Source organism: Rhea americana, unplaced genomic scaffold (genome assembly GCF_003343005.1).
Source record: "Rhea americana isolate MKP2758 unplaced genomic scaffold, rheAme1 scaffold_48, whole genome shotgun sequence".
Lineage (NCBI taxonomy): Eukaryota > Metazoa > Chordata > Aves > Rheiformes > Rheidae > Rhea > Rhea americana.
Genome location: NW_028186623.1, coordinates 260,138 through 284,242, shown reverse-complemented (window position 1 = coordinate 284,242; position 24,105 = coordinate 260,138). Strand labels below are relative to the sequence as shown.

General features: G+C 43.3%; 2 protein-coding genes across 5 annotated transcripts in view; both read right to left on the bottom strand.

The window, feature by feature from the left end:
- The window catches only part of KCNJ5 (potassium inwardly rectifying channel subfamily J member 5), a 66,604-nt gene extending 66,247 nt beyond the window's left edge, over positions 1 to 357 (bottom strand). The window contains exon 1 of the mRNA XM_085316753.1: positions 239 to 357. The gene's annotated coding sequence lies outside the window, so the exon portion shown is untranslated. The remainder of the gene's footprint in view (positions 1 to 238) is intronic.
- Positions 358 to 4,446: 4,089 nt separating this feature from the next.
- Positions 4,447 to 24,105, bottom strand: part of FLI1 (Fli-1 proto-oncogene, ETS transcription factor) — a 94,208-nt gene continuing 74,549 nt past the window's right edge. For 3 of the 4 annotated variants that reach the window (XM_085316749.1, XM_085316750.1, XM_085316751.1), the window contains 4 exons: positions 10,818 to 10,883; positions 9,471 to 9,533; positions 8,101 to 8,148; positions 4,447 to 7,029 (listed from right to left, as the gene is read on the bottom strand). In XM_085316749.1, coding sequence (XP_085172875.1) covers positions 6,500 to 7,029; positions 8,101 to 8,148; positions 9,471 to 9,533; positions 10,818 to 10,883 — 707 coding nt within the window. In that variant the 3' untranslated portion in view covers positions 4,447 to 6,499. The remainder of the gene's footprint in view (positions 7,030 to 8,100; positions 8,149 to 9,470; positions 9,534 to 10,817; positions 10,884 to 24,105) is intronic. The other variant, XM_085316752.1, reaches the window with a different exon arrangement.

Genomic DNA, 24,105 nt, shown 5'->3' with positions numbered 1-24,105 from the left:
GGCCGCGCCGCGGGGCGGGAGCGCGGCGGGGCTGCTGCTGGGGCACCCCGAGAAGCGTTCAGGGTCACCCCTGGATGCCGGGGGCATCCCCCTCCCCGCAGCCTAGGCCCGGGCACGCTGACAGCTGAGCACTTGCAGCAAGCCCAAGGGCGAGGCTGAGGTTACTGCGAATACCAGCTACCAGGAGTCATAGCGCAACCTCCTCCAGCAGCCACATAAAGACACTTTGAAAACAGACCTTGCGCTCCACAAGGGCTGAAGATGCTGTTCTTTCCCACACAAGGCTCAGGCCGCAGGAGCCAAGGCAGGCCTGTAGCAGAAGAGGCTTCTCTGGCTTGCAAACAGGGCTCTACAGCAGCAGGGAAGGTAAAGCAGATCCAGCATCAGGCTTTACAGCTCCAGGAGACAAAGTTAACAAAAAGCCAAAGCAAATAACAACTTCGCAGCAGTTCCTGGAAATGGAGAAGCAACCTCTTGTGCTCAAATAGCTGCGCCTCAAACTGCCAAAGCCCCTGTGCTCTTCTGCCTTTAGCAAAAATGATATAAAACGCAGTTCTTCACCCATTTCTGCCTGCTCCCCAGCTGCCACGTAGATAATGAGCAGCTAGACCCACTCACACTAGCTACCCCTGCTCAGAAGAAACCTGCCTGCCTGCTTGGTGCAAGTATTTATGCTGGCTGAAGTRGCTGCAAACACACCTGGCCATCATCAACACACCTGCTTGCAGCACGTCCTGCTAAGGCTGCTTGACTGCAGCTCGTGCCCCAGCACTGGTAGAAGAGGAGTACCAGTGCAGTGAGAGATGTTGCTGGGGCAGGAAAGATAGCCTCAGCAGGCTTTTCCCCCCACCAGACTRTTACTTTTTTTTCCTTTCTAGTGAATTTAGTCTTGGGGTCAGTTTGCTAGCTTTGGCGACTGAAGAGCTGAATTGCTCTATGTGGCAAGYGTAAAAAGAAAGCACGTGGTGTTAGCGTTTCCTCATCTATGAAACATGTAGCTCTCACGTCGTGCTATCGCCATTGCAGCAGATAGGCATGATCTAAAACCACGTGGAGGGTAGGGGAGCTCAGGGATCTGGGATCGAGCTTGAATTCTTTCTGTTAGGTCTCTRTATGACTTTAGGCAAGGATTTCTACCCCTTTTCTAGCATGATAAAAAGTCTGAGCTTTGCTTCCGCAGGTTTCTACTTTTACAGATGAAAATCATAGCACATAGGTTAAGTTATGCTAGGTATTGTGAGAGCATATCCAAATAGGGTCTCTGAAGCAAATTTATAAACCACAATCTGTGCCTCTAGACTACAGCCCTAATTAACACCAAATGGAGCAACAGTCAGTGTGATACAGGGGATCTGCACTGCTTGGAAGCAGGCTGGATTTGAACAAACTACTTTCACAGAGGTCATTAAAAATACTGTATCGGTATAGCAAAGCAACTTGTAAAGACAAATCTATTGTAATAAAGTGAAGCTAGTTCATTTACCTAGAATTTACAGACCGTTGACTCTCTGCTTCTGACAGCAGGGGCAGGAAATAGCTGTGAGGCTCATCAGTGCTTTTGATAGAAAGCTTCAGGCAGAGTCATTTACTGTCAYTGTGAACAGTAAAAACTCATGTGAAATATTAGCAGATAAGTTCAGCTTCACATCAACTGTTTGCACCAACAGAAGTTTCAGGGCAAATATCCTACCTAGTTAATGTCTCATTAAGGCTGGAATARTCTGAGACACTTGCTGAGCAGTGATATAATAAATATTCCCTGCTCTTTACTAACAGGAATATGTCAGAATGGGAAAATATCTCTCSACTGGACAGTATTAAATGCATGTTAGAAATCCACAACCTGTTGGCAATTCAAMTTAAGGACTGAAATATATAATTCTTGAGTATACAAAATCAGTGAGCAAGTCTCCCAAGAGCTGATAGTGCCAGGTGCTTCTGAGGAAAGCTTGCCACTCAGGTATGCACAGGATGGCTTCTGTGGGCCTTTCTTTTTGGTCACAGCTTGCAGTCTACTTATGTCCTGGCATATAAGGATTATAGGTGGGAGTAATCTTAGATGCTTGACATGAGAAAGACTTGACATCTCCTAGCATTAGGCATCTAACAAGTGCTTAAGCTATGATCTCCATCCTCTAGACTCTAAGTACTGATTTAGTGGCTTCTTCAAAGTGTAATTGAAAGCAAAAATCTCTTAGGTACAAAATTTGATGGCTGTAATTAAGTAATTGGAGTACCTGCTCTTCTCCCTTTCCAAGTTCCTCTGACATGTAGACACAGAGACAAGTACATCTCAAAGAGAAAACTGTCAAAAAGATCCCAGCTAAAGGAGCTTGAGTTTCAAGTATGTAAAGCTATGGCTGATTCTACTTTATAAGCTGCAGTATCTATGTATAGAAAGTGAAATAAAAAGCCAGTACCAGATTTGCATATTTAAGCTGGATCCTTTACAGTGTTTGAACTTGGAATAGAACACAAATCTTGGATGAATAGTAGATCTCCAGAAGTGAATAGCCAAATCCTCACTGATTTCAATGAGACCAGAATTTCCCTGGTGAGGTTTGAATTCTGAACTTCTACACAGAGCAAAAGATTTTCTGCTATCCCTGTTGACTCACAGCTCACAATCATATGATTCCAGCCATCTGTTTTATAAACTTTCTGACATAAGCCTAAAATATTTGAATTCATTCTGCCTTGCCCTCCTGGGAAAAGCAAAAAGTAGCATCAGTACTGTCAAATTCCTTGTTTTGTTTTCTCTCAGTTTGTCCCAGAAGTTGTGTTTGGGAGGGAGAAGGTGCCCCCATTATCATCCCTGGAGTTCTCGCCATTGCAAAGTCAGCCTGAAAGCTCGGGGTAGAAGTGGGCTGCTCCAGTCTGTATGTTATCACTTGTTCTTTACCCAAGGAATTTAAATTAAGATCTTATGAAAATGCTAAAAGCTGCCTGGAAGGCATCTCACCAGTCTAAGGCTGTCTGGCACACTGGTATAAAGTCTCCTTGCTCCAAGTTAGATTCCGTGGGAATGCAGCCTGTAGTGGGTGGCAAACTCCATCTAAAGCTAAATACTAGCAGCAATTAAAATCAGCAAGCACTCTGAAGTTCAAACAGTTCAAAGGAGAAGGAAAGGACCTGAGCTGAAGATGCTGCTGATCGCCTTCCATCTTCAAGCTGAGGTCCTTTAAGATCTTTCAATCTGGACAGCCAGAAACAGATGCTTCTCAAATCGTTGGTTGTTTTCAAAAGTGTGTTTTCACCAAGGATCCTTCTGGCCAAACTTTGCGGTCAAAAACATCTTTGCACTCTGACAACCTTTAGATTCTGCCTTGAGACATTTTTGTGCAAATTCAGTCTTCAAAATTTTCTTCAAATTTGCCTATTGCTGGCAGCTGGGCCGGCACATTGTATTAATAGCAAATACTCAATATTTCTATTGATGAAGCATAGCCAGAATGAATCTAGATCATGCTAAAGTGAAAAACAATATATAGAGATAAGCAACAAAACACTCACTCTTATGACTAAATTGAGCAGCTTTGGTTGAATACACAAAGGGAACAGATCTGGGGTGGCTGAATGTAATATTGAACGTAGCTGCTTTTCAGAGCAAAGGCTTGCTAATCAAGCCTATGACCGCTATTGTACTAGAAACTTAGCAACAAAAGGTTGTGTGTAGAGGAAGGAAATGGTGTACTTGTGCAGTTATGCATTTCTAAAGGTTTATCAAATCTGCAGAAAGATCAAGCTATCTCTCAGGACCACCGTGTGTCTGCAAAAATACAGGAAGTGCCTTTGCCTGACCTTTATACACAATCAGAAGATTCCTTGGCAGGGCTTGTTTATGCAGCCTCTTACTCCATCTCAGGAATGCTTTGGAGCACTGGCCTTCCCTGGGCTTTGGGGATAGGTGAGAAACACGAGCACACCAGCAGCCTGGTACTACATGTCGCATTGCATATGCATCCTGTCACTGACTTGCTGAGGACCCTAAAGAGTGAATAATCAGAGAGATGCTGGTTAGCTCTGTTGTGGCTCAGGGAGGCTGCGTGTCCTGGCACTCGGCACGGGGCTGTCGCTAGTCGCCGGAGCGCCGGGCAAGGCTCTGCTCCCAGCTCGCCGCCGGCCTCGCGCAGGACATTTCACCTCCCCGAGGTTCAGCTACTCTATCACTTCTTTCTCTCTCTCTYGCTCTGTCTCCACATGGACAAGAGATGAGTTTCCAATTTAGAYATTTTGGCTAAGTACCTAAATTAGGCCTGAAAAACGCAGGCTCCAGCAAAATAAATTTCTGGCAGTAAGAGGTCGRTATTATTTTACAGTGATGGTGATGGGCACTGCTGCTGCTGTGGATATTCTTTGTTGTCTTCTTAGCTAAATTTATTTAGATGCAAAGTTCATGCTTTATCTGCAAGTATGAGAGGGGAGGGAGAGAGCGGGACAATGTGATGCCTCAGAGAAGAAAACCATCATTTATTTTGTCACATTTTTTTTACACCATATTCCTCATACAACAGTTTAATTGTAACACTTAATACATTTTTTTTAAAAAACACCAAGATTACTTGCAAAATTATATATATTTTAATATCCAAAAAGTACATTGCATATATATAGTAGCAAAAGCCCCATTTCCATGGGTAATTTCTTAAATTTTGCGATTATTGCAGTAATGTTACTTATAAACACCCAAAAGCACTAAGACCTAAACTGATTAGCTTGATCTTATTTTTCCTTTCTGTTAAATAATGGCATCAGTGCTTCTGTTTAAAGTTATGAGCAGACTACAATGTTCTGGTTTTAGGCTCTCGTCCTGCAATTGGATGCACATAGACCAAATCTTGCACCCACACAGAGTCCCAGAGGTTATGTCTAGACTAGACGTTTGTGATCCTGTTAATTGGCTGCCAGTTAATACAAGTTAGCTAATAGGTTGTACATGTAAGTCTAACCCCCCCCCCCGGTAACATCTGTTCTAAAACATAAATGCTTGTGGTTTACCCTTCTGTTTATGGCACCAAACYGCCATTTGCGGATCATCAAATTAACATCTGCAAAATTAGATGGCTGAAAGCTTTAAAACATGTAAAATTTAAGTGAAAACCCTTAGCAAAAGCTTTCAGAAGATGTGTGAGAAGTATTTGAGAATTTCTTTAAGTGGACAAGATAGTTCCAAAGTTTAAGATTTGATGAAAAACAATCACAAAATATTGAAAAGCCGCTTTAAAATATTGATGCGTGTTTTCAATCAGCTTTAATACAAACATATTAGCTAAATGGAGTTAATTTGCAGACAATTTTGATAGGCTAATACAAGAAAAATCTCTACTCTAGACAAACCCAGAGAAGTCTGGAAGGTTTCTGGCTAGTTTGGGGATCAGTTAGGGATCCAATTGCAGCACTGAGGTTTTCTCCAACAGATACATTACTCATGTCTTATTTTTTTATTTTTTTTTTTAGTAAAAAGTAAAAAGCTACAGCCCAAATGTACAGATTGAAAAGATGTACAAATTACATTAAAAAAAAAAAAAAAAACAAAAACAACCCACTGAGCTGATAGTAAAAAAAAACAAACCTGTATTTGTGACCGAGGTCAACTCGTTTTACTTAATCTTTCTTTTAATACTGTGAGATATAGGGAAAAATAACTCTGCATAACTTATACAGTAATTTGCCTTCTGATTTGTTGACCCTTTGGATGACGGTCTGACAAACGCACAGCGTTCGCGAATCGGTAGCATTTAGCGATCCCTAAGACTCTGGCAGAGCTCAAGGGCCTGCTGTCATTTATTTTACTTCACTTTTGCTTTCAAGGAATGTCTGTGCTTGACATTAGTTTACTTTATTTTGTTCTGGTCTTTGACATTTCTGGAGTTAATACACAGTCTAATGAAGTTGTACAGTCTAGAAAAGTTCCTTCAATGCCCTTTACTTCTTAAAATATACATGTACATATATATATATATGAATATATATATATATATATTTAATTTCCAGTTGGGTGAAGCTCCTCATTTGCCTTAAAGCTAAGATTCCAGTTGCAGTCCCCTGCAGCCCAAGGTCCTCCTGRCTTAATGGTCAAATTGCCTACCCTCTCCAAAGCGAGAAAAAAACCCACGTAGTCATCTTTTCCTACGACCCACAGTTGGATCTATGTCTTCTAAAAAGCCTTTGAATTCTTAAAAATTTCTGTGATCAAAATGCTAATAATCATTCCAAGTTGTGGTGAACAATCTTCATAGTCAATTCCTACAGAGGACATAAGCATTAAAACCCAAAGAAAATGCAGAGTACTGGCCCAAAGAAGCATCCATCTCTCAGTCCAAGACACAAGAGGCAAAGTTACAAAAGTAAAAGGTTTGATCCAGGAATAACCAATATCCAGTTTTAACTATCCCCCAGAAAGGCCACAATTATCCATTAAGGGTCCCAGAAAAAAAAATCCCAGAAGTAAAGAAAATGTCCAACCAGATTGATAAAGGCCACTTGAAGATAGAAGCATCTAGTAATAGCTGCCCAAGTGTGGTGATACATGGGCGTTGGGATGGCGAGGGACATTGGGGTTTGGATAAATGCTTCCAGTAGGGGAGGTCCAATAAGGTGAGGCTGCTCCAAAGAAACTGGATGATGTGACAGGCATAGAGGAAGGGTGCGGGGGTACAAAGTTCACCTTCTGCTGATGGGCATGGTAGGAAGGCATGTAGGAGAGATCTGATGGATACTTGTACATTGAAGATTCAGTGGGATGAGGCTGAAGAGCCTGGGCAATGCCATGAAAGTCAAATTTGTAGGCATACCTTTTGCCATGCACTTTGGTCATAATGTTCTTGTCATAGTAGTATCGGAGGGCTCGGCTCAGCTTGTCGTAATTCATGTTGGGCTTGCTTTTGCGTTCTCCCCAGCGCCGTGCCACTTCATCAGGGTCCGTCATCTTGAATTCCCCATTGGTCCCTTCCCATGTGATACAGCTGGCATTGGAACTGTCCGACAGCAACTCGAGAAGGAACTGCCACAGCTGGATCTGCCCGCTCCCTGCAAGGAGCAAGCCAAAGAGGAAAGGAAATGACATTGTGTTTCCTGCTTAAAAGCAAAGACAAAGGCAGGAAACAGAAGGACTATCTCGATCTTTACTGGGAACTACTTCTTCAAGCCTTCAAAACTCTTACGTAGGAATGGATAAACTATTCCCAGCAAACAAGTTAGTCAACCCTTTGTTCTGTTTATGAGTTTGAGGTCAGATTAGATTTCATAATGGTCGCCTTTGGCCTTAAAAATCTTTAGGCTATTCATAAACAGGCTTTTTCCGAGCATACTGTTCTGCAAAATTTTTCACTGAATGGTTGACATAGTATATTTTAACTCTTGATTGCTTACTGTTTACCATGGATATTGTCTTGGATACCTAKAGTTTCCGTTCCAGTTGATCTGAGTTACAGAAGGTTATTTCTTCCCCAGACTAGGTGACTCCTAGTTTTATTCCTTGTGGTTATACTAATAGCGAAGATAAAGAACCTTATGAGGATGCTTCCTCACAAGCATTCAACCCCATTCCAGCAATAAATGGATAGATTTGTCATCAATGTCAACACAAAGTGCGTACAGTTGTCAGCCTGTAATGACATAGTCCAGTTTTTTGAATATCCATGACTGCTCCTGATCAGTATAATAGTTCGTTTAGTTCAAGTAAGATTTATTCAAGTCTTTTTCACAAAAGTCAGGGATAGTCATTCTACTGTGACTTTCAGAGATGTTTTGTGCGTTCCCTTGTGTTAATCATCTTTAGTAGATATTGGAGAACTAACCTACACTGCATATCTGAGAGAGACAAATTCAAGTTCTGTATAAGGCTGTCATTAGTGAATGCTAGTTTGGGGTAAATGCCTTCAGGAAGGTGATTTTGTTCAGGTAAAGATGATGTTGCACCATTTTCCAAACTTTATTGTAAGGATTTGTGTAAGACCACAACTACTAAAATCAGTGGCCCTGACAGCTTTCTCAAACAGTACAACAGCTACTCATCTAGTACAGTCAAGCAGTAGATAACAAGAAAGCTAAACCCTCTGATAACGGAAGATTGCCTTCAAAATGGTGGTCTGAACTCACCTGGATTGGCAAGACGGCTACTAGTAGGCCCCAGGATTTGATAGGGATCTAAAATAATAATAAAAGAACAAAAGCTATTTTAACAAATATGTTATCAAAAAAGAAACAGAACTTCATTATTATTTTTTCTAGAAACCTAAAAAAATATTCACTTTCTTTCTTTACTTGTACTGCCTCTTTTTCTAGCATTAGCTGTCTGGAACAGTCCTGATGAGTCCCTCATTTCTTTTTAAGCAAATAACCACCAATTATTTATGGAATCCTGAATGGCACAGTGGTTCTGGCACTGGTCTGAGAGTGGCCCATTTTCAAAGATCGGAATCTTTCTTGGACATACTCTACACATTTTGTGTGTCAACAAGAATGTTCAGTTGCATGAAAAAAAACACGTGTGAGAGTATAGCAGTAACAAATCAGAAGTGAATATAATCGTCCTAATAAAAAGAGCTCAACAGCAGATGGGATTTTCAAATTCACTTGCTAACAATTCAGTTTGGTATCCACTGAGGTCAATGAAATGCTCACTCAACTCTCCCTTGTTGAAGCCAGCAGAGCATCAGACAAATGAGGGTAACAGGAGTTTTATCATTGGCTCCAATGAGGCTGAGTGTTTCTTGAAAACCCCACAATGCATTCACTAGGAATGAAATCCTTCCCTTTTTGTGGGGCCTCTGCAGTCCTAATCTCTACTCTTCTCTTTGCTTCTCTCTGTCTTTGGTGATTTGGATCTATAGCATTTGCTTGTGGATTGAATTTATGCCAAAAGAACCAACTCCCTAAAAAAATAAAATAAAAAAAAAAAGATAGAAAGCAGCTGTGCAAAGCAGGGAAGGTGGTATTTAGCTTTTCAAAAGTCCCTTGGGAAACTAGCAGGAAACATGACTTGCTTGCTGTCCGACAGCGTTTGCTTTTCTTGTTTGGGCTGCTTTGACACTGGGGAAGCCCTGTTGATTCTGTTTGGAGATATTTCCATTGAACATCGTTACAAGAGGTCCGGAGGTAACGAGCAGACACGCCACCACCGCAGCACAAACAACTCCATGCCCCGAACTGCRTCAAGATCTCTTACCCTGCATGTTGTGATGCTTCAAAGGAGATGCTAAAGCAACTGATGCTAGGCACTGCGTGTGACTCAGCTGAAACACGGATGTTTCTTTGGAATGGGCAAGGACATTGAAGTAAAACAGAAACAGTGTGGAACAACTGCTGTCACTGCTTGGTCACATTTGACTCATTATTCTGAGACTTCCCTGTAAGGCTCTGCCATTTGTCCTCTGCTCATGAGTACTGCTGTTTGACATGCTTACTCTCCCAGTCTAGTACAAATACAATTACTTAGCAAATGCAGTGGGGACACAACCAACAGTTACCTGGTTGGGGCCGTTGCTGTTCTGTTGTCTTATTCACATTTTGCGTCCCTGCAACGGGAGGGCCTGTAAAAACGAGAAAGATCTTATACGTACATGAACAGAAGAGAAGGAATGAACACAGAACAATATATATATAACACATACCGAGCAGTAATAATACAGAGATTGGGATGGAAAATGGGTTTTTTATCCTAAAAGCTGATATTTTTGAGATTTCACGGGATAATTATTAAAAATCTCATTATAGCATGAAAAAGTATGCAGTCTAGGCAAGGAAAAATCCATCTGTTGTTATAACTTAAAATACATCCTGATTTGCATCTATGTTTTTGTATAAATTTTGACCTTCTTCCATGTTGGAACATTTTTCAGTATCTTTTAGAAATGGGAAAATTTTTTTAATCAACCCTTTTATGCAAAAAAACCTTGTTTTTATCAAATCAAACATTTAATTGACAATATCATGGCCATTTCTAGAAATCAGGTCAGTGTTGACATCTGCTCCACCTAGTCATATAATTCCTGATAGCAGAAAACTGTAAGTTAAAGAATAGTCTTCACATTCAGAGTGCACATAGCTCAGAAAGCTGCAAAGCGAATGAAATACAATCTGACGGCCAGGTTCTGCCACATTTATTCAAACCCTGTAGTATCTTGCTGASAGTCAAATGTGCCCATCTTGCACTGCTGTACAGAGGTATGTCCCAGCAGTGGAAGAAGGGGAGAGTATGGCCTGATACCAGCTGCTTATGTTAACTAAATACAACCTCTAGGGGCAGGGGGCAGGGAACTGATATTTCTAAGGAGAAGTCAGCCCATGACCCAGAGTGCGTAGTGAACTCAATAATAAAACAAAAACCCTGTTGCATAAGTGGGGACTCTTTCATGTGATAATCTCAGAGTGACTTTAGTTATTAAGGGCCTGCTAGACTTCATTTGTAGGATCTTACTTCCCCAAAAGTAGTAAGAAACCCTCCGAATCTGTCCAAGCTGTCTGTATCTGTCCCTTAAAAAATGACACCTCACTACAGACGAGTGGATAACATGGAGTCAACCTTTGTATAGAGCATCCAGTCCTGGGTCCTTAATCAAATCCTGGAAGTGGTAGCGGTTTGTTCCATTTTAACAACTGCTATCATCTTCAATACATGATTCAGTTGTAAAAGGATTTGCATGGATTTTTTTTTTCTTTTCATAACATAATTCTAGCTCTTTTGCCTTATTGACTGTCCCCAAGTCTTCCACTGTTCTGGTGCTCATAACACAAGCCAGCCAAGCCCATCTTCTCCCACAGTTTCATTTTGATCTCTCATTGCAGAATTTGTGATTCCCGCTGGGAAAACTTACTTTTGGTGAGGCCAGAATTCATATTACTGCCCCATCCTGTTCTCCTGACTGCATCATAGGAGGGATCTAATGACAAAAGAGAACAGGCACAGAGGGGTTGAAATCAAMTCTTCCCAGAAAAACTTGCAAGAATCTAGCTTTGTTTCTTAGTCCTCCCAGCTTGGTATTACACATATACCACTGTTTTTCCTCTCCCACATGTCCTATGCTCCCTCGCCTCCTTACAAAGGCAAGGCCCTGTTGAACATGCCGCATATACATGGTGCTTTGGGACTTGTTTCCAGCATGACCCCAATGACACACCTTCGTGGCCAGGCTGGGCTCCCTCAGACCTTCCTCCTGCTAGAGGCGACCTTGCTGGCCAGGAGCCTTTACAGCAAGGGCCCGAGGGTGTTTTGGGCAGCGCTGCAGTCTGGCACCTCTTGATCAGTGAGAAAGCAGTTGTTAGAGTCAASGGAGCTGAGAGCACAACAGTCTTCCCCCAAAGCAGCCCCTGTCCGCCACGGGCAGGGGCGGCGGGAGGGCCGCTGCCCGCGGCCGCAGAGCTCCCCGCGGAAAGCTCCGCGGGCGCTTGCACATTCCTCCAGCTCTGGGAAAGCCGCTTCAGCTTTGAAATTACAGCCTTTCAGTCATCCGCACGGAAAGCAAAACAGAGGGGAGGGGAGGGGAAGAGAGGGAGAGAAAGAAGAGGAGRGAAGAGAGGGGAAAGGGGAAAAAAAGAGCTCATTTAATGTGCCTGTTTTTATTTTTATTTTACTTTTTATTTGTGTATATACTTTTTTTTTTTTTTAACTAGAAACCACAAACCCCACTGCAAATAGATCAGACTGAAAAACAAACTGCTACGGTTTCAGGCTGGTACAAAGCGCGCGCGGGGCCATCTCTGCAGAGGGAAGGGAGGTGGCAGCGGCAGCGGCAGCGCCAGGCACGCTGGCCCCGGAAGGGAGCCGGTCCCTGCTCCCAGGGCCGGCCCTGGGAGCCGAGCTGGACGCTGGCTCGCAGCCCAGCACTGCCGGCAAACGCTGTGCCCGAGCTCAGGCCTCAGCAGTTGCCGTCGTTGTAAATAAGCAAAGCTGGTATTTGCACGTGTGGCATTTTTCCTCGCTGGGAACCCATCGTGCAACTGCTGCCGCATCCGAGCGCAGCCAGGGCTTGTGCTGCTGACCGAGGTCAGCACCAAACAGATGAGGCCTCGAGTAACCACTGGCTTTTCCCATGTCCCCTTTGCAGCCAGTCTCTGACTTTCATTCTCCCCTGGGATATCTTTCAGAAACAAGTAGAGCTATTAGGGAGATGTTTGGGGAAGTATTTTAAGGGGAAAAAAAAAAAACAGTTCTGAATTGAAAGAGAAAGATGAAACCTCAGAGATTTCCACAGATCAAGAAGCTGATGTACATTCTGGGCTATCTCAATCAAAAATAGATTTACCGTTATATAATTTTAAAGCAAGATGTCACTTACATGGCGATCTTTTGTTAAAAGTAAAGACAGCAATTAATTTTCCAACAGAAGAATTCTTTTCAGATTGACGGGGAAAAATCCTTTCTAAAAAGCAGCAGATTTAATTTTGATATTTTTCAGTTTTCTCCGTTTTTTTGTGGGCAAGGTGTCAGAAAGTAGAGCAGAGTGAATCAACTGCTGTAAATGGGTTGGTTGATTCAGATGCATCAGTATGTTTTGAGTAAACAACTAGGCCATCATCTGGATAGATGATCATCCTCCTCCTCCAGATGGAGAAACCTTGGCCCACGGGAAGACTCTGCTTTGCTCACAGTGTCACAGAAAAAGAGTGTAAAATGCATCTCCTGAGAGTTTTCTTTACTGTTAAGTGACACTATTACAATCAGATGTGCTGGCCAGGTGTATGTTGCTGTGGCTGCTTGGCTTTAAAGCAGCAAGTCTTGGTCCTCCAGATGGATTTGGCTAAGCCCATCCAAAATTATGTTCAAGTCATGAATCGTTCAAAAGCTCCCTGAATGGGTTGCCTTGTAGTGTACATTTTAGGTCTTAAAATGTCAGCTTAGAAGGATGGTTTGCATGTGACTCAGCCCAGATTTAATCCAGGTTTAATGCACCTCAGATGAGCCCCTTTGTCTCACTTTTCCACATACAGAATGCATTAATGGTACTTCTCTATCCCACTGGCGTGTGGGCATATATAYGGGCAGGCACACTTGTCCTGTTACGATGAGAACTAGCTAGGAGTATGACTTTGCAATGGTAAGAAGGGTTAAGTAAGACATTCAGTAATGCAGGCACTGCTATTGAAACAGCATGCTCACTCAACTAGTGCAAGTTTCTCTTCTGTCTCTCTTAAAAAAAAATCAAATCCACTGGGCTATTTTTGTTTTGTTTTCACAAAAATTYGTGCAACATGAAAGAACCACATCAGCCCTCCCAGCTTCCAGGCCCAGACTCTAAAACTGAACGTGTTTAAAACAAAATGGAAAAGGCAGGGCCAGGGAACCTATCCAGAGACTCAAGTTTCTGCAAAAACAATATCGTTCTCAGGACCTGACGCCCAGTGGCTCGAAGAGATTCTACAGAACTCCAGCCAGACGGTTAGTTACAGAGAGAGTCTTATCTGTCATTAAAACCACTTGGATTTTACACCAAAATTTGCCAAGCTATGGAAATTCAATTAAAAGATTTGGACCGAGGTCCTTTTCTGGTGTAAATCAGCAAATAGGTCAGTGAAGGTAGGGGCCAATTTATACTAGTTAAGGATCAGGTCCCTAAGTCTGTTTTAGACTTAAAAGGCCCAGTGGAACAACAGTCCTATGACAAATGTGTGTTCAATACAAAATGGAATTAAAGAGCACAAAATAAATCATAGATGCTTTCAAGAAATGTCATTCTGCAGCTGTCTGGTTTATGTCCAGAAATTCCCCAGAATGAATGCATACTCTATTATGAGCAAGGTAAAGGATATTAATAATGCTTTGCACTTTCACAGCACCTTTCAACTAAGGATCTCACAGCTTTTCAAACATTCACACTCACAGCGCGCCTGGGAAGAAGGTTAAATATCGTTTTATTTATTTACATGCATAAATGCACTTTCCTAAGGCTTTAGGTGCCTTTTCCAGATGAAGTGCCTTTACCAGAAGTCAGACGGTGTGGAACAGACCATGTAGCATTGCTCTCTGGACCTCCTCTAACCTTTGTACTTTCTCACTCTGGGTCTCACCTCAGCTCCTATCCTGCCGCCCATTAGGCAGTTTGGACTTTCTCATCCCCTGCTGTGTACCTCCCCTTAGAAAGCCTATTGATTCCCATGGAATCAGATATAAATGCAAAATARTGCAACTGCTAGGCTATGCAGAAGGCTAGGAAAAGGCTTATAGGATCTCAAAATCCCCAAGATGCAGACTGGGCCTTAGGCAGGTTGTCCTATAAAGAAGATTAAGTATTTTCCATATCTCCAGAGTTTCTTCTTGTCAGACCATCAGGTGCAGCAAAGGAGGGCCATAATGCATGGAAGAAGGTGATGAGTGTGCCCCAGGGATCCCCTTGATGAGTTTGTGGGACACGGAGGAGGAGAAAGGCTGCACATTATTCTGCAGGAGGCACGTCACTGCGGTCAGGAAGATAAGGCAGGCTCTGCTGAACCACAGGCCCACCTTTACACTTCCTCCCTCCCCATCTCCTTTTTTCCTCATCTCACAGCTTGAATATTAGTCTGCTCTTGTTCCCCAAACCTCTGGATCCTGCTTGGCCTAAGTAGTCTATGAGGCCCAAATACTGCGGTGGGCTAGGGACAAATGGACAGTCACCCACAGACCTATTTTCTAGGAAGCCAGGTTTAAAATCCCCATGCAGATTTCCGTGCCGCAATGAAAACCATCCCAGATGCCTCTCAGTCCTTTAAGCTTGAACGCAGTCCCAAGAACAAGACATTAGGGAAGCTGTGTTTAAGATACGATGTATTAGAGAGTAAGTCCTATCTCAAAAGCTTTGAAAAGCTTTTTTTTTTAATTAAAAAATCGGTCTTTTATAAATCTTAATGCTTGGAGTGGGGAGAGAGATGCAAGTGGGGTTCAGCTGGACGATAGGCTCACAGCACCCGGCCTTCCTAGGCTGCTCAGTGAGTGCTGACAGCCCCTTCATCCTGCTCCCTCGCTGGGAACCTTACTCAGTCAAACCAGATTCAGACACAAATTTGTGCTGCTAGCCCTGATACGGCTTTCCAGGGGAAGGATGGGCACTGGGCCTTTGATGTTTTTCAGGCCTCTTCGCTCTAGGATCGATACAGTGGGGCTGGCTCACGTATGGATTAARCACTTAATAGGCACTAGAGGAAGATCTTATCCAAAATACTATCTCTATTGGTGTAGCAGCCCCTAATTCCCAGCCAGACTGGGAAGGAAGAACATGGTGTATTGCAATCACTGGCAACAGCAGCAGCTCTTTGCAGCCAAGCACCATCTGCGTTATGAACGGCTGGAGCTCACTGGCAGCATGGGGAGTGACTGGTCTGAACATTGGCTCCCTGTGTCAGACCCATGAGCAGTGTTATGGGGGGGGGGTTAATGCTGTAGCTGTAGAACTRCATGTCCAAATTGAACAGAGTCCTGAAATGTCATACTCTCTGTAACAGAGCAGTGTCCAGATGCTGAGCTATGTCTGAGCAAATACTATCCCCATCATACTTCCCATGCAAGGAGCCCTGGGAGGTGTTGGAGAGGCATCTAAGAAGTGCTAGAAATCACCCTGTCACATAACACAGGCCAAATTCCAATGGGGGACTGCAGAGTGGAGTGTGCTTGAGACCTCTCAGGAAGCCTTCATCCCCTGAGATGGGATTTCTTCCCAGGGACAATGTTTATGAAAGTTTTTTGGGAATACATGTGCTGCAAACTCACAGGAGCATCTAGGACCCCAGTGTCGTGSGTGCTAAGCAATAGAAAGAGCCCACCAGTCCATGCCTAATGGAGCTGATATGTCCAAATAGATTAGTCAGACAAAAGATGGAGTGGGACAAGAGCTAAGCTGACTTAATTCTTAAGTCATAGGGGCAGAGTTAGGAAGAAAATAAATGCAAGTCTCTCAAGTCCCAGCAGATTGTCTAACAGCTTACTTATACTGCCTCTGCTTTCCTTTGAGATATGGTGGCAGCCTCTGGCCAAGTCTGTCATGCTGTCTCAGCTGAATAATAAAAATGATAACAACTGTTGTCATTTTGTCATCTTCTTTTGGATTCTTACCATGAGATTTTGGGGTGCTTTACAAAGATGACCCAGTTTACATTAYGAAAAGAACCTGAAATGCAGAAGGAACTGCTCCTGAGTACCTTGTCTTATCTACTCTGAAAGACCATGGGGTCAATCGCTATAGTGATTTATGGAATGCAGGTATCTTATATCCAGACAGAACTGGGCCTTACAGATTTTGGTGATGCAAATCACCAAGGCGAAGGCTGAAAATCTGAAATGGGTGATGCGATCTATGGGATTCTTTGTGCAGAACACATTGTGGTTTGTGCAATGACTCCTTCTGCTTCAGAAGGAAGAAAGATCCTGGCTTGGTGGCTGGAATTTAAATTAGCTTCTCTAAATGGGGAAAGCAGAACCAGGTGTCCTAGGGGAGCCAGACTTGTGATTAATCTAAGTGGTCACTTAGGGTCTGTTTTGTGGCAAGTAGTTTGGAGAGAGATAGAGAAAGGAGAGCATAGGACCTCGCTGCTTTTCCTCACGAAGTGGAGTTCTGTGTAGTGGCTAGCAGTGGCACTATTCGGTATCTTGGAAAAGTCCCAGCATAGGCACAGAGGAACAAAAAACATAGTGCTGCAAACCAAACATGAAAGCAAGGCCTGCCAAGCTTCCAAGCGTCCAGCCCTTGCACTCCCATCATTTAACCTCCTGGAGTTCACATTGAAGAGGTGGGGTTGGGTTTAAAGCCAGTTGGAGAGCAGAATCACAGACTGTGGGTTTCTGGAGGGGCAAGGAAGCCAAAGACACCTCTCACTCCTCCTAGAAACATTAGATGCTTTGTTTTAAGTGACAGCAGCAAACATAAAGATTATAGACTCTTCCCAGGACCCTCTGGCTCAAAAGGTATGTGCCAAATGCTCRATCCATACAGAACTGAAGACCAAAATAGGATGTGAAGAGTCCTATAGACTGGTAAAAACTGGTGTAAGGGAAGGTTCACGCCAGTCAGTAATTCACTTCTCATAAAATTAGCCCCATGGCACGCCCAGGTATGTGTTATTTTGAGTTATGGTTGTCCAAACTGTGTACACTGATGCACTGGAATCTCACTCACGATAATGATGCTCTTGCAATGAATTGCTTTTCAAATTGCTATTTCTGCTAGCTATAATAGTCTCCTAGCATGCAGTCCGTAAAACGTGCTGTACCTCATTCACGACCAGTATTACTATGAATGTTCTCATGATTTTGTAAGATTTCCAGTATCTTCAAGCCCTTGCTTCAAGCTCACAATGTCCTGCTCCTTGTGCTAAAGAAAGCTACCATTAACATCAGCAGTATAGGGATCAGATGTAGAATTAAGTAATTCTAAGTCTCTTCAGTAAACACTTTGTACTAGCTGAGTGCAAAAATAATTATAAGCTACATCCACCTCAGTGTATCTGTTTTACTGCCACATTATCATACAATTGGATTACTTTGCAAGTTTTAAAAAACATGTTTGTCAAAATCTCTACATTGCAACTGAACTGTTTTACAGATGAAGAATTGACACATAGTGATCGAGATCCAGGCTTGTAACACATACTCATTTTTTGACTAGAAGTCAACTTGAACAGAGTGAAGAGGGTCTAAGTAACTTGCTGGATTTACATAAGAAATCTGTGGCAGAGCATGGAAAGGAGGAACAGGTTTAACATGCTGAACCACTGTGGAGGTAGCTGAGAGTCCTGGGTCTGCACTGCTGTGCCTATGGAAAGGGAAAACATAGCTATCAAACATTTCCAGTTTAACTCCCCTTCTAGRTCCAGGTTGGGGCTAAAGTACCATGATTCAAGCCCACTTACAATTTCCAGCATCAGCCAGGATCTGCAGATTAACAATGTGCGTGAACAGAACTAGAATTCAGGATTTTCAGAGGGGATTTATTCGACGGGTGCAGCCAGAGGCATGCTTAGGGCATCGCAGATCCCTTCTGCAGCAGGTCACTCCTGCTTGTCATCTCTGATCCCTCTTGCTCATCAGGCATAACCTGGCAAGGTGACACAGAGGAGCYGCTACGCACGGCCGTTCCAGAGCCCACAGCGCTGCTCCCCCGCTCGGAGGAGTGCTCCTGCCTCCAAAACTTGGACTCACTCCCTGTTCGGTTCGGGATGTAGGCGACAGCCCCCAGTTGTGCGAGTGTGGCTAGAAAAACATCCCAGAGCCGTGCAGCGGTGGAACTTCCTGATTCATGTCTGAGTTACCCTGTGCAAAGCTCACAAAGACACATTATGAAGAAAAGGAGGAAGTACTGAGAGGGGTTTTTTTGTTGTTGTTGCTTTTTTTAATATCAGCAGCAGAAGTCCCAATACACAGGCCATGATGAAGACTGAAGTATGTGTCCTAAGAATCCCTCCTAAAGCCAGCTTTGAAAAGCAAACACTTTTCAATGAACACACCAAGTCATATACCTGTTGCTGAGACATCCTGTCCTGCATACATGTATAGCCACGTGTGTGCATGCATGCAGACAGGCATGCTCCTTGCAGAAATGCAAACGTGCTATCCTGAAAGGCAAGTTTCTGAACACCCGTTCCGGTGTGTATATTCACACTCATCCAAAAGAAAAACACATACTGAATAGGCAAACAGCACTGTGTAGTCACAGAAAGAGGAAAAAATCCAGCACGCTCGCAGCATACACTTATTGCAAAAGTCACAAACACAAATGGAGAAGTAAGGAGAAAGAAAAGCATATTCAYGGAGAAAAAACCTAGACGCAGCAATACACGCATGAGAAAAGGGAAGAGAAGGCACACATGYGCACGCTTTGCAGCTAGCATTTTTACAGCGGTTGCCCACTTAACTCATTAGCAAGAAACAAATTTACTCTTGTCTTAGGAAACAGCCAAAGTGGCTCCAAGAGCTTTTCAAGGGAGCAACTGCACCCCAGCAAACGCGTAACCCACACACACATGTGCAATAACATTGCTTGCATGCACCCTAGGCAAAAAAATAATAGCTCTTTTGCTGGGAGAAAAGGAAGGATAATGGTTACTTAGAAAGTGCTCCAGACAAGCTGTCAGGTTGAATTCAGAGAACTGGAGTCTACTCTGGGACAGCGCTGGCTCAGGGTGATCCCTTGTGAGTTGGGTTTCCTGCCTGCTACAGCTTAAAGACAACGATTCTTTGTTTCCAGTTTTTCTGGTGAAAAAACACACGGCTGCCTCTGAAGAGGGTCAGGGAGAAAGCAGACAAAACACTAACTCTGGAATTTCAAAGGAAAACAATTAAAAAAAAAAGAAAGAAAAAAGAAAAAACCGAGAGCACTAGCTACTGTCTCTCCTGAAATCATAAATCCCTGGTTTGGCCACACAGTCGCAATAACAAGAAACACGAAAAAAGCCTCCTCTCTTGCTGCTGCGGAGCTAAATATGGATAAGGGATGTTTCATCACCAAGCACACAAATATCATCAACAAATGTTGTAGCATGTACAAGCAATTAAGAGGGCATGAAGCTTCAGCTGCTCTTTTTCTGACATGAGTAAGACTGGAGGCCTTATAACCTTTCCTGCAAACCAGGGGCTTTACTGGCACGCTCGAGAGAGCAGTTTACTAGAAGTGGTCAATATTTTTCAAATGACAGCCTTGTAGAACTGAAAAATGGCCTTTTWAAGAGAGGAGTTTTATGCCGGAATTTGAGCGTCTTTTCCTGCGGGAACCCTGCTTATGCAATCGTGCTGCTCGTGYGTCTGTTTTACGCTCTCCCGCCAGCCCCAGAGCGTTTGAACCTGTCACCCGCTTGCCACCAAATCTGACAAGGTGGAGAGGTGTGGGGGGCAGTTAGCGAGTTCCTGCCAGTTTAAAGGGAACTGTTGGGGAAAGAGGAGAGAGCTTGCAGCCCCTGACTGGGAGAAAAGCAGCAGCAGGAACTCATATTTTATTAGATACCAGAGAATCTGCATGAGAGCTTATTCATGCTCTAACATTAGCAGGGTCTTCCCTTAGGAGCTCATATYGAACACGAGTTGCGAACCAAAGCAAACCAGGCTACTTTTGTTTCAGTGCTCACTGATTTGTTTATCTTTTAGTTTGTCAACTTTGAGGAAAATGTGGAAGAAAATACGTTATACCCAAGCAAACCTTACTGTTCACACAAGCACTTCTGTAATGCAAGCATGCACACCTAATAGCTACTAGCCATCATTACCAAGACTATAGCCTTAAAACTAGTCTCCTACATCCGTATTTACATACAACTTGCTTCCTTCCTTCTTTGAAATCCCAGGTCATGCATCAGCCTTTCCTGTGGCCTTCCGCAAGGTTTGCTTGAATTTAGGTTAGATTTATGAGACTTTGGGCTAACTCTGATTTACCACTATCCTAAGCTAATTATATTGCCGTAGGCTGCGACTGAAGTATGCAGGGGACAATGTTGGAGAAGGAAAAAGACCCTTGCTGCGTGCAGCATTTTATACAAGACAGTATGTAACCTGCAGTCCAGAAGCAAACAGCCAAACAGTGTCACTCCACTGAATCCCCACACACGACACACTGCACTGGCCCTTATCAACCAAGCCTTCCTTCGTCCCACGCTGACACCTCGCTGCTCAAATACCCACCTGACTGTTCATCTGCATATATGACAAAGCGCTACGTATACAATACGGGATACATAAACACGTTTGCTTAGGCACATGTAATTTTGCACATCAACACATAGCAATTCTGCCTCTTTGGAAACGGACGGCACTATCCTGCTAAGAGCTCAGCACTTGGCCTCCACTCCTCTACAGCATTTAGGGTTGTGTATTAAACATGTGAGTTATGCAGACGCAGACGTGCTTAAAAATAAGCATGGACTTAAAAAGTGTGTTGGCCCRAGGCCAGAATGCTCACAACCATACAGGACGCGGCACTTTGGCCTTCAAAATGCTCTCGTATGTGAGTAACTTTCCATTTCCCTATGGAAACCTACTTAAATGATACCATTCGGAAGGCGAGCGATTTAAACTGTCTGGGGACCGGTGCAGATAATGCAGTCTCAGATTCTCCTGCCGTGTCTCCAGTACCTACAGTAGGTCAGTCATTGCTCCAAACAGTCACGGAAAATGAAACAGACCATCTCTCCAGTAGAGCCCTGGGAGTGGGACACAAATCTTTCCATTCAGCAATGAGAGCAACCTCGTTTCATTTTCCAGAAAATTGTGTTCTAGCCAAAAAATACTGGTGATTTTCATTAGAGCAATTTATTTCTCAAAGGCAGCTGAAGACAATTTGTACCAATGACGCTAAATACCATACTTTCGAGTGTTTATGAGGCTGAGGAGCAAAGAAGCTCAGGCAGTAACGAGAGTGCTTTGAACACCCCAGAAGGATTCTACCTATATGATCTGAGAACAAAACGAGTGTGTTTTGTGCACCAACTGTCTAAATTTACAGTATCTGCTACTGCCATGAAAGCAGTTTAACTCTCCTAAAGCAGTGCATCAGGTTCTTCTAGCATGTATGGAGAACAGCATTGCAGAAGAGAAGTGTGAGAGACAGGAAAATGGAAGGAAAAAGGGGGTAAAGTCTCCAGCTGCAACTAACCAAGACTGTTCTGCTGTCTCCAGGTGTGAAACTCCATCCCGTGACAGYGGTGTTACTCTCGCCAGCTTGGGTCTGCGGTGCTCTGTGCCTGGAGCAGCTACGCTGTGGTCTGGGCTAGAGCGTGGGATATTGCTCCTGGGTGACGTTGTCCCCACTGCGGCTACAGAACATGCTCTGCCGTGTCACGCAACAAGCTGGGGAGACCGTAGCAGCCACAAGCTGTCTCCATCCCCGCTTCTGAAACATGTGTATCTGTCCGTGCTGCAACTGTACCTTTTTTTGCCATGTAGATTGGTTTTTATAGTATGCAGCTGGACTATGATGCATGAAGCATAGCATAACCATATGCAAAAAGCATACCTTTTCCCCTGGAATTTGCAAAATTACAACAAACAGGTTATTTGTATTTGTTATGCGATGTTAGAGAACATGCGTGAAAAATTACAGTAGGAGAGAAAAAAATAGTACTTTTTTTCCTGTCTCTAACATGTATTATATTATTCCATCATGACCGCCTGTTCTGCTTTGGAATCTTCAAGAAGACGTGGTTAGAAAAATTTGCTTATGTCTGTTTTCATTTCATAGGGGTGGGGAGAAGAAGAAAATAAATTTATGGGATTAATATATTAAAGATGCATTAACATAAAAAGAATCATGAWTTGAGGTGCTAAGGAAGAAAATATCTTATGAAAAAAGCCATGATTTTTAACCTGAAATTCCTCTTTCAAAGGAACATCATCACCATCTCAGAGCAAAGCCATTAGAAGACTTAAAAAGGTCTAACAGGCTAGACCAAGGCTCAGGAATTCCAAGTCTAGTTTTAGATCCATCAGAAATTTTTTCTGTAATGCGGGACGAGATACTTCACTCTACCCCCCAATTCCTTATCTCTCATGCTGTGGTGGTCACATGTCTTTTATCTTGCCATCTTATCTCACTAAATACTATTTGGAGCATGAATCAGTTTCAGTAGATTGATGTGGGTCACTATAGCCTAAAACAGCAGGCAAATGTGAAATGAAAACAGAGGTAATTTCTGCATTGTAGGAAAGGGTGGAAGAGGAAGACATTGGATTTCAACATTTCTATGAGAGTTCTTCATTTTTATTTGAATACCCCATGGGTGTGCACAGTCCGTTATTGACACATGATGAACGTACCACGTAAAGYGAAAATGCCTAGCTGACGGAAATCAAATGCAAGGTTCTGTCAGCTGCACTGAAGAAACACTCTCGAGGGCAGTAAAAATGGAGGGAGGAGGAGAAACACTTTTTTTTCCCTCAAATTTCTTTCTGCTTGAGTGACTCTAGGCCCAACTTGCAGAGATAAAGAGTGTAAAAAAAAAGCTCAGCCGAGTGCAATTTTACCCAGAGCATTTCTCTTTAATAAAAATGTCAGCTTTCTTCCCTTTATTTTTAGCAAGCACCTGGCCTGAGACAGAAAGAGCAGACTTGGATGTGTGCGTATGTTTATGAGGGAAAGAGTGGGGGAGCACATGCACGTGTGTCTGCCTTATTCAAATAGGYCCTAGCCAAGCTTTTACTAATTTTAAATAGATGACTGTGAGGGCAGAAAGAGTCAGTCACAGAAAAGCCTGAATGGCTTTGTCTGCGTAATGTGCTATGTTTTATCAACTAACGCCTGTCTCCGAGGGCGGGAGAGCAGCGTGCCGGGGAACAGCCAGCTCAAGGGCATGGTTACAGGTTGGACAAAAGAAGCTGCTGCGAAAAGCAGCGCTGGTGGTGTGTCCCGGACAGATGTTGGGGGTGAAATGCAGCGCGGTGCGGCGAGGGAGGCGCTGGCTCCGAGAGCACTGCGAGGCCAGRCGCTCCAAGCAGAAGCTGGCTAATTGTGTGATCGCAGTTTGCTGTAGCCTTTCAGGGAAATAGGGGTTTTGTCCTTCTCTCCAGCTGCTTAAATAAAAGACTTTCTGCTTTCTCCCACTGTCCATTGAAATACAAACTCGTGGCTCATCAGTGAAGCCATGTTGTCCTAAAAAGGTTTATTGCTAGGCAAGAAAACACCGTCTCAGAATGAGAGCAGACTGCTTCTAGGTGGATTAACTCATATATGAGATTTCACACTTTTCACTAAAGTTTTTGGAATGGAAGAGCTGAACCCTGTTCAGAGAATGAAGCYGATGTTCCTGTGGTTACACTAGGGGCAGGAAGACCAAACTCAAGGCTCCTAATCCTAGGCACTGTGGAAGCAGGTCATAGAGCACAGGGCAGGATTTCTGGTCTTTAACTCACTGCTTGTTCTTTATCAGGTCAACTATCTCTCTGTGACTTACTTATCTAGATAAGGGATGTGCGTCATACCCATCCCACCAACTCTCATAATTTTATCTTGATTGAGAATCCAGGTTTTCATTAAAAATAAGAAAAAAGGAAAAGACTGTAACTGCAAAAGAAAATTTGGAAAAGCTGACTGAAGGATATACAAATACAAATGGCCCCAAAGCCTCAAGGAAGTGTGTGATTAACTTTTAAACCTCAAGGTTTTTAAGGTCAGTCCGTCTGCATGATCTGTGAATCTTCAGCGTTTCTAATGGCATAAA